The sequence below is a fragment of the Sclerotinia sclerotiorum genome, genomic scaffold (genome assembly GCF_000146945.2).
Source record: "Sclerotinia sclerotiorum 1980 UF-70 scaffold_10 genomic scaffold, whole genome shotgun sequence".
Taxonomy (NCBI): domain Eukaryota; kingdom Fungi; phylum Ascomycota; class Leotiomycetes; order Helotiales; family Sclerotiniaceae; genus Sclerotinia; species Sclerotinia sclerotiorum.
The window spans coordinates 71515-81111 of NW_001820826.1; the positions used below are offsets into that span (position 1 = coordinate 71515).

Consider the following 9597-nt stretch of genomic DNA (forward strand, 5'->3'; position numbering starts at 1 on the left):
CAAGCCTACCAGGTAGTAAGCAAGCAATTTTTCACATCCTATCCCATCCGATCCCCTCTCATCCCACGCATACCAAACTCCACCATACACGCGACACATAACCCATTTCCCAGTTCCAGCCTCCTTGAACACCTTCGTTTCGTGCTCGTGCTTCGTGCTTTGTGCGTTCCAAACGCGATATGATATGCCGCATTTTTACGCGCTGATTTGATTGAAACACTTTTGATTGATGGGTTGTGAAAGCAGGCTACGAGGTAGGAATGAATGTACAAGCTGAGTTATTGATTGTATTTAGTATGTTATATTATATTACATTATGTCAGAACATGTGTGCTTCCGCTGTTTGAATCATAGCAAGTTAGCTGGTGCAAGTAAAGACAAGTATTGGTTTCTTGTCCACGATGACTGCAGATTTCGTATGTACTTCGTTACTTGATTCATGCATTCATGTCACTTTAAATGCTGCTCGCTTTCTGCTTTTGAGAAGAAGCTTCAGATGGATGAAGGCGGTGTGAGGTTTTGGCGGTGATTAATGAGAGAATGAATGGGTAGTGAGTGGACTTTCCTAGGTGCACAATGCATACTCGGGGCTAAAGGAAGGGGTCTTGAGGGGCTTGAGAGGTTGGTTTGACCAAGAAGAGGTAAATTGTATATCTGTCATTGTTACAAGTAGATTAATAATTGCGCCAAATTAGACCTTATTTCTGGTAGGAATGAATCTATTCAAAAGCTTAGACATTCATATCATGTTATAGATATCATTCTCGTTAATTGTACAAAGCAGCTTCATAAATCCTTATCGTATCGTCCAGCCTTGCATAATGTAGTCTCACGATAAGGTACGGTAAGTGAGGAGGAGCCTCAACGCATTTTCACAGCCTTGTCGGAGAAACTCTCATTAAAGCTCCGACGCCAAGGAAATTTATTTATCAAAATTCAAATCGCATAAAATTTCTTATCGTAAGAAGCTTTCGACATCCGCACACAAACTACCAACAAAAAAGAATTGACATTGCGCATTCTTTAACCTCTTACAATCTATCAATCGCCAACTCAAGGAGGATATATTATTCAATCGAAAAGTTCTTCATAATATAATGGCACCTAAATCTACTACCTTGACCACAAAGGTCGAGAGTGGTTCCCCATATCAACTTGATCATGATCAGGTATTTTTTCATCCTTCGCTTTCGATCCAATTGACACATACTCATGCATCATTACTAGGTATTGAAAGCATCTACTGCACTCATCAAACATATCTCTAGCACCAAGGCTGAAAAAGCCAAAAAAGCAGGCGCTCAAAACCTCCTCGCCGAAAATGACGACGACGATGCAGAATCCACCCCAGTTTGGTTAACACTCACGACTAAAAAGCACATCACCGACAAAACTAAGCTCAAGCCTGTTAAAGTGACTGTTCCCCATTCCCTTAACACCTCCAGCACCACTTCCATCTGTCTGATCGTTGCCGACCCTCAACGAACCTACAAAGATATCGTTGCCTCCGCCGCCTTCCCCGCCGAACTCTCCAAGCGCATCACCAAGGTTGTCGGTGTCGACAAACTCAAGAAGAAATACAAGCAATATGAAGCGCAACGCAAACTATTCGCCGAACATGATATTTTCGTTGCAGATGATAGAATTATCACTCTGTTGCCCAAATTATTAGGCAAAAATTTCTACAAATCGACTACCAAGCGTCCTATTCCCGTTTCTATCCAAGCTGAAGCTCCTAAATCCGAGGGCAAGAGAATCGCAAGGGCTAAGGGGGAGGATGCACCAAAGTCGGCTGAGCCAAAGAAGATTGCGGCGGAGATTGAAAAGGCTATTTCGAGTGCATTGCTCACGTTGAGTAGCTCGACAAATAGTGCGATTAGAATTGGTTATGCAAGTTGGGATGCGGCAAAATTGGCCGAGAATTTGGAGGTAGTGGCTAATACTGTGATTGAGAAGTATGTTCCTAAGAAATGGAGAGGAGTTCGAGCAATCCATGTCAAAGGACCGGAGACCATGGCGCTTCCTATCTGGCTGGCCGATGAATTGTGGGTTGAGGATGAAGATGTTTTGGATGAGAGTGTAGTTCGTGAAATTGAGGAGAGAGTCGCAGAGAAGAAGAATAAGAAGAGGAAGAGCAGGGGCATTGAGGGAAGCGAGGTTGAAGAAAAGGGAGGAGAGGAGAAGAAGCAAAAGTTGTTGGAGAGTAACGACGATAAATTGGATAAGGAGATTGCATTGAGGAAGGAAATGTTGAAGAAACAAAAGGAGGATGCGGCGAAGGAGTTGGATGCTATTCCCGTGGTGGTTAAGAAGACCAAGAAGACCAAGAAGGTTGTTGCTTAAGTTCTGTTTCTGGCTTGAGGGCAAGCCACCGCCCGAGAAGCACTGATCCAAAGAAGAACAAGACTCTCGGACAAGAAAAGAGAACTTAGACATATGTCGCATCGGGGCCTGTCGAACGAAGGACTAAAAGGCGTTTGGAGTTAAAAGTAATCTCACGTTTTGCATGTGTGTAAGTAATAGGGACGAAGAACTTCATTCGCGGATTACTTCTACTTGCACATATACTGGGCATTGCCACTGAGCTTTGGAGTAGATAAATCATTGTAATGAACGGCAATCTTTGTTGTAATGGATTGAATATCTACATGTCTCTGTTGAATATGAGGTTTAAGTGATGGCTAATAGTGGAAAAGAAAAACTCTCATTCTGGTGTTTAACATACTATTATCCTAAGAATTAGGCAATTCTTCAAGCAAAACCATGGAAACAAACGCCCGCCTTCCCGCAAAACTATGCCCGGTATCTAAAACTACAAATAACGTCCGTCGCCGGCTTCCATAATCCAGTCGCAATCCTACAATAAATCAATCTGACAGCCTAAGCCTAACGCTACCAAGCCCCTTTACAATTCTTCCTCGTGTCCAGTCCACTCGATTTCCTTCTTGCCAAACTTCTTTCCTGCCGGACCAAAGTACTCCTTGAAAGCCTTCTCCAACATGTCCTCGCCCAAGGTCATATGACCTCCTGGAATCGTTTTGAATACTAACTTTCCAGCCTCATCTAGGGTCTTCAAGCCTATCCAATCTTCTTTATAAATAGGTCTTTCTTTCAGTGGTGTGATTTCCGTTCCATTAACTTCAGCCCACCATCCGCTTTCCTTGGGGATTACAGTTGTGTCGTCTTCGAAGACGTACATTACAAATCGCTCTAGTTTTTCCATGTTGGATTTGTATGTTTCATTTTTCAATAGGCGCTCGTTGTTGATGTCAGCGAGGAAGTTGGATGACTCGAGGTAAGGTTCGAGATTTTCGGGGTCTCGGAAGTATTGGGCGGGTACGAGGCGGGATTGGACGAAGGTCGACCAGGTATTGGAGCGGAGAAGGGTTTGAGCGCCGCGACAGAGGAAATCGGCGGGAGCGCAGCTTTGGAAGGATGAAATGCCATTGTGTTGGGAGCCAAAGGTTAGGAGCGATCGAATTGGAGGTGCGTTGCAGCGGGAGATGTAACCGCGGAGGAATTGGCCGCCTTGGGAAAATCCGATTGCATCGACGGCCGGAGCTGTAGAAAGAATAGGGTGGGAGGCGAGGTCTTCACAGACTTTCTCAATTTGAACTTGGAGGACGGGTTAGTATAGATATTTCTAAAGGGAATAGGGGATTTGCCCACGAGTGAGATTTCCAAAGAAGGTAGCCGTTCTGTCTGCGGATGCATCATCATCAAGATGGATATTGTAAACAAAAGTTCCAGGGTGAATAGCATCGGCCAATGCACCAACTTGTGCAAGCCCCTCTGCCTTGTAGTTATCACCAAGGCCATGCCAGATAATCAAGGGCAGCGGAGTATCATCTTCATCGTCGGATGACTGTGTGATTTTGCGAGTCTTTCCGGACGAGGTGAGATTAAAAATGCTTGGAAGAGGGCTGTTCTTATCGTAGACAGTTGCATGTGCATCATACGCAACAGGAAAGTCGAGAATGCTTTCTGGAAGAACGAGAGCGTTGATAAGAGCTGCGCTGCTGAGCAATGAGACGATTTTGGTAATGGGCGCCATGGTGGTGAGCTTGGTGGCTGGTACAGAGGTTGAAGCTCTGCACGTAATAGTTTTGATGTTAGCTAGCTGTGAAACCACCAGAAGCTGTAGATTAATTAAGTACTGTAGTCCAAGTTGATAGAGCGTTAGATTTTGTAGATAATGTCTTCTTGTTCAGCTGACGAAGATGTCTTTGTCGATGTCGCAGCTGAAGGTATTCGTAGCCTCCATAGCCTCGAGACCCTGATGGCCCGTACCCACAAAGCCGCTTTAGGGAGAGATAGGTACTTGCTTGCCGGATTGATAATTCTGCCACATACCGGAAGAAAGTAAATCCGAACAATATCACCATCCTCTCTGGTTATATGAATTAAACTGATATAACTTTGCATCTTCAAGCTTTCACACTACATTATCTTTTTAATCAGCAAGTTAACGAATGAACTAGGGAATCTGGAGTGGTAAACTAATCGCATTCCATGAAATTCAACGAGAACCGAGCTGAAAGAAAATTTACTATCAAAATCGATTTGCGACTCTGAAGACACTCGCTGAGCGCGTCGCTAGTTGCAGCACTCAAGAGGTTCAAATTTGCACGACTTCGCCAGAGTTTCTCATAGTCAAACTTGGAGAGCTGGAAAGCTATACTGCAGCCGTTTGGTACTTGTTGAACCAAATTTTAAGCGGATCTACAGTAGATTGACGGAAGGCGAACATAGATGTGAGGGACCTTCGGTCAACTTACTTCCAGACGCTTTCACCTATTTTTCTACATACTCTTCCATTGATCCTGAATTCTCTTTCAATGGCACCAGCCCCAATGGCGCCTGCCCCAGAACCAGCGCAGGCTAACCCTACGGGTCCTCACCCATCATTCATTCAAGTCGCCAAACCGTATATGTTTCAGCAACATATCAATTCAAAACTTATGATCATTGGCACAAATCCTACGCGTGAAGACCAATTTAGACTACAGGGAGTGACATGGATCAATGATGTTAGAATTGCTTTACAATTGTCAGTATCATTCTCACGTTTGCGAATAGAGGAAGCTAACTTCCATAAGACCTGTCCGGACCTTTTGCACGGCTGCCACGTACTTTCATCGATTTCGACTTGTTCACAAAGATACTGAATATCAATATCAAGATGCAGCCGCCGCTGCACTTTTAACGGCTTGCAAGATTGAAGATACTCTCAAGAAATCCAAGGAGATCATTTGCGCGGCACATAATTTGAAACATGCAGCTGCAGAGCATTTGAGTTCTGATGATACTGTATGTATTGCCACATACATCATGATCATAAATGGTTAGCTAATCTAAGTAGATTTTTGAGGGTCCTTCTAAGGTCGTCATTGGCCTTGAACGTCTTATGCTCGAGGCATCTAGCTTCGACTTCCGCGTTCGTTATCCTCAGAAACATCTTATTAAGCTTGTTAAAAATGGTGGAATTCAAAGAGATGTTGCAGAGGTCGCCTATCAAGTCATGCTGGATCTTTATCGAACCTTTGCACCCCTCAAGCAAACTTGTTCTACTATGTCCTATGCTTGTGTGGAACTGGCGACATTAATTTGTGAGAAGCAAAAGGGTTGGAAAGGTCCAAGCTATAAAAAATGGTGGACTACACGATCAGAAATCATGGAGACAATGCTGGATCTATTGGATCTATATACACATTATCAGAAGCAGTCCATCGTTGGACCTTTACACAATATTGAGAAGTTTATTAGCATCCGGATCACGATCAATCAAGAACTGGAAGGGAAGAAGTTACCGCGCTATACCGAATACTACGAAGCGCCACGAAATAATGGCATGCGACATGCTCCTAATACGCCTGTCACACCAGCGAGCCCCGCGGATTTGCGATTTAATGGTCATGTTGCATCGCCAGCAAACCTGAGCCCCAAATCGATAAGCTCGGGTGGGAAACAACTCACAGGTGTTCGTGGTCAAAACGGCACAGTACGCTTCATGTTGGATGTGGCCACGGCTAAGAATGAGAGAGACACGGTTAATGAATACTTCCTAGATGAATATGAAAGTTATGAGATTGAAGTGGAAGAGACGGTGCCAGTTGAGCCAATACCAACGCATCAAACTCCGAGAGAGCCACATCATGGACGACATCATGGACATGGACATCACGGACACGGACATGGACGAGATTATCGACATTTCAACAAACGAATGCGAAGATGAATAGCGTGGGTAAGGTCATTAGGCAAGAGAAAATATATGGCGTTGGGTTAAGGGGGTATATCTGTAAGATAAATGCATTCTAGGAGTCTAGTGATGATTCATGGGAGGGAGGTATTGGAGTTTTCAGGAAGCGGGAGATACCATGTTACTTGTAAGTAGTTGGAAGGGGTAGATATAGACGTAGTATCTTAATCGTCACCTGAAAATCAATGAAAGTAGAGATTTAATCACAAGTTTAACAATGTCTGATGGTGAATTATCTTCTGGTCTGAGTACATAAATACATCTAAGGAGGGGATACCTTTGATGAAATTGGAGTTGAATTGCATTAATTGAAATGAAATGTGAAGAAGGAAAATGTTGAATATTCTAGAAGGCGACAAGTCAGTTTGATTCATCCTATCAGGAAGGAAGGTTCCGGGCCCTGTTTTAAGTGAAGGTGTTACGGGATATTAGTAGCATGTGAAGACAGACGATTTTTGATATTTGGGTGCAACAGGTATGGAGAGGGATGTAGGGTATGTTCGGGCGTCAGAATGTTAGGCCTTAGCGAACAAAGCATGGCAAGTCAAGCTAAAGAAAGCTCTAAATAAAGATGGCCTAAGCAAGTTATGACGCTCTCTTGCGCAGTTCTTTGGAAACAAAGCCATATCATGGAACCAAGGAAACTGGAAACTGGAAATTGAAAATTGGATGAGTGAATGTAATAAATGTCAGGTCTTATTGAATATATATATATATAAAGGTAACTGTAAATCGTAAGAATTGTCATTGAGTTTATTAATAATTATTAATTCATGACTCTTTCCTGTTTGAATGCTTTTGACATCTACATACCTACATACCTACCTAGTACATCCCTTTCGACATTATTTACTTGATTTTTGATTTCATTCCTCTGAATATTATAAAATCAATCAATCAATCCTTTTCATTCCCCTTTCTCCCTTATAAAGAAGAGAAATTCATCAGCCCACCTATCTGATCTAAATCCAGAAGGAATCTTATCTACCATACCAGCCAACCCAGCCCAGCCCAGCCCAGCCCAAGCTAAAAAGAAATCGCTTGAGTGACGCAGTACAGGGATTTCCACTAGAACTCCAATCCAGCCATCTTCCGCCAACTTCTTTCTATCAGTCAGCCAACCAAAACCTGTTGACACAATTACTCTCAAACTACAAATATTTCCTCGCAACTTCAACAATTACACCATTCAAACAAATACATTACACAACAATCCGATAAGTATACAAATCAATTGCGATACAATAACAAAGGAAACATACCTGAATTGATCAAGGAGAAAGATCATACTACAACTTCACCATGGCTCCCCCACCTTCCCCTGCTCTCCCACTTCAGCAAAGGCTCATACAACTCGCGCAGACATTACAATGTAAGTTGATGCTTCTTTCCATACGTGCATGAGGATATTTACTGATCATCGTGTCGCTGTAGTTGCTTGGTTCGTTGGGTATGTTGTACTCTCTATTGTGTTTCCCCGCGTCAAAGAGAGCTCTTGGGAGCTTGGATAATAAATATGTGGTCTCTTCGCTGCCATCCGAGAGCTTCAACAGGGCTTTAGATTTTACTTATTCAACTTCATAGTATTTGATTTTGTGATACGTACTGACTTTGAATGGCAGACATCTCTCCCTCTTATTCTGTATTTTCAGATATGGCCTCTCCTACATAACTTTCAACTACTACTCGAGATGGGCTACATTTTCTTATCGCACCGCCTTTATTTCTGCCGCCGTTACCTACGGGATCGTGGTGTATAAGGCATTCCGTGCTCGCGCCAGAGCTGGAAGAGCAAATCAAGCCGGTTTGATCTCATATATCGCTGATGAAAATGTTCAATACTTGGGTACATGGTTTCTGCTCTGAGTTGGTCATTTACAGACTAACAAAATAACAGCTATGGCAATTGTATGGCTTTTCTCCAAACAATACCCCATCGCCATGCTTCCATTCGGTGTCTACTCCGTTTTCCACGTCGCAACTTACACCCGCACCAATCTCATCCCAACTCTTCAACCAGCTCCACAAAGTACCGACCCTAAGGCTGCTCCAAAGCCAAACGCTATGGCCGATACCATTGGAAAGTTTGTCAAGGAATACTATGATACCTCTATGGGACTTGTTGCTCTTCTTGAGATTATCCTCTGGGTTCGCATTTTCCTCTCCGCTATTGCATTCCAATCGGGTCTTGGATTTTGATCTTCATTTACACTGCATTCCTTCGCTCAAGATTTGCTCAATCCACATTTGTTCAAGCTCAATTCAGACAATTGGAGGCAAGAATCGATAGCCTTGTTGGAGCTCAATCTACTCCACCAGCAGCAAGACAAGTTTGGGAGGGTCTTAAGGGTGGTGCTAGAACTTTCCACGATACTACTGATATTGGAAAGTACGTTGGTGGCGCCCCAGCTCAAAAGAAGACTTCATAAACGAAAACTACGCCGATTCAAAGAGAAGAAAAGCATCAGTTCAACAGATTTTTGGATGTGTCGGTGAAGCACAGGAAGAATATTTGAGCTGGACAGAAAATACAGATATGAATGCTCAAAAGCGGGTGTTATATGCGATTCAATGATGAATGGAATAGGTTTGAGGGACTAGATATATCTGGGTGGTTACACGTCGTGATTAGCCGGGGATTTTTTGTTCCCGAAAGTAGGAAAGCGTGGGAAATTGAAGCGTGAGCAGTATGGATGTTGTATTCGTACTCGGTATCCTGGCTGTTTCCTCTTGTCTTATTTTTTTCCCCACTACAGCAGCGGAGTTATTTGTGCGATTGTTTCAACGTTACGTGTATCCAAAGTCTAATAATGAGGATTTCATAGTTCAGATTGATTGATTATGCTATGCGTGAGCCGATGTTCTTGTGAGGGTGAGATGATGAATTTGTACGATGGAAGATAGCTAGTGCTTGGTCTGACTATATATAACTATTAACAGTTTATTTGCGAAGACAGCTAGTGCCTACTCTGACTAAATAAAACTGTTAACAGTTTATTTATGAAGAAAACTTAAGAGTGAATTAAGACCCGTGTGAATTAAGACCAGCTCTAATGAAAGTTCCCAACAGCCATTTATATCTACGATATCTCTAGATGTGGCACATGGCGTGATATGAAAAAAAAGTAAAGAGAGTAGAAGTGGTGGTATATGGAAGTTATTGGTAATATGATAATGATAATGAGTAATGGGATTTATATTGTTGGTAGTGGATAATAGGGGGTGGTTTGGATTTTTTGATGATGGGGTGAAGTGATGAGATGGGTTAGGTGGGATGAGGTGATTAGAAGGGGGTGTAGGGGGTGTAGGGGGTGGGATGGGGTGAGGTGGATAGA

General features: G+C 43.0%; 4 protein-coding genes across 4 annotated transcripts; 3 read left to right on the plus strand and 1 right to left on the minus strand.

Annotated features, from left to right (window-relative positions):
* Positions 1 to 1097: 1097 nt before the first annotated feature.
* SS1G_07557 (hypothetical protein) lies at positions 1098 to 2343 on the plus strand (the record flags this gene model as incomplete). Its single annotated transcript, XM_001590883.1, has 2 exons — positions 1098 to 1169; positions 1228 to 2343. The coding sequence occupies 2 exons, from the start codon at positions 1098 to 1100 to the stop codon at positions 2341 to 2343; spliced, it is 1188 nt and encodes a 395-aa protein (XP_001590933.1).
* A 562-nt stretch (positions 2344 to 2905) lies between these two features.
* Positions 2906 to 4054, minus strand: SS1G_07558 (hypothetical protein; the record flags this gene model as incomplete). Its single annotated transcript, XM_001590884.1, has 2 exons — positions 2906 to 3615; positions 3670 to 4054. The coding sequence occupies 2 exons, from the start codon at positions 4052 to 4054 to the stop codon at positions 2906 to 2908; spliced, it is 1095 nt and encodes a 364-aa protein (XP_001590934.1).
* Positions 4055 to 4853: 799 nt separating this feature from the next.
* On the plus strand, positions 4854 to 6238 carry SS1G_07559 (hypothetical protein; the record flags this gene model as incomplete). The annotated part of the gene is made up of 3 exons (XM_001590885.1): positions 4854 to 5050; positions 5100 to 5310; positions 5363 to 6238. The coding sequence occupies 3 exons, from the start codon at positions 4854 to 4856 to the stop codon at positions 6236 to 6238; spliced, it is 1284 nt and encodes a 427-aa protein (XP_001590935.1).
* A 1326-nt stretch (positions 6239 to 7564) lies between these two features.
* SS1G_07560 (hypothetical protein) lies at positions 7565 to 8691 on the plus strand (the record flags this gene model as incomplete). Its single annotated transcript, XM_001590886.1, has 3 exons — positions 7565 to 7634; positions 8160 to 8346; positions 8493 to 8691. The coding sequence occupies 3 exons, from the start codon at positions 7565 to 7567 to the stop codon at positions 8689 to 8691; spliced, it is 456 nt and encodes a 151-aa protein (XP_001590936.1).
* Positions 8692 to 9597: the final 906 nt, after the last annotated feature.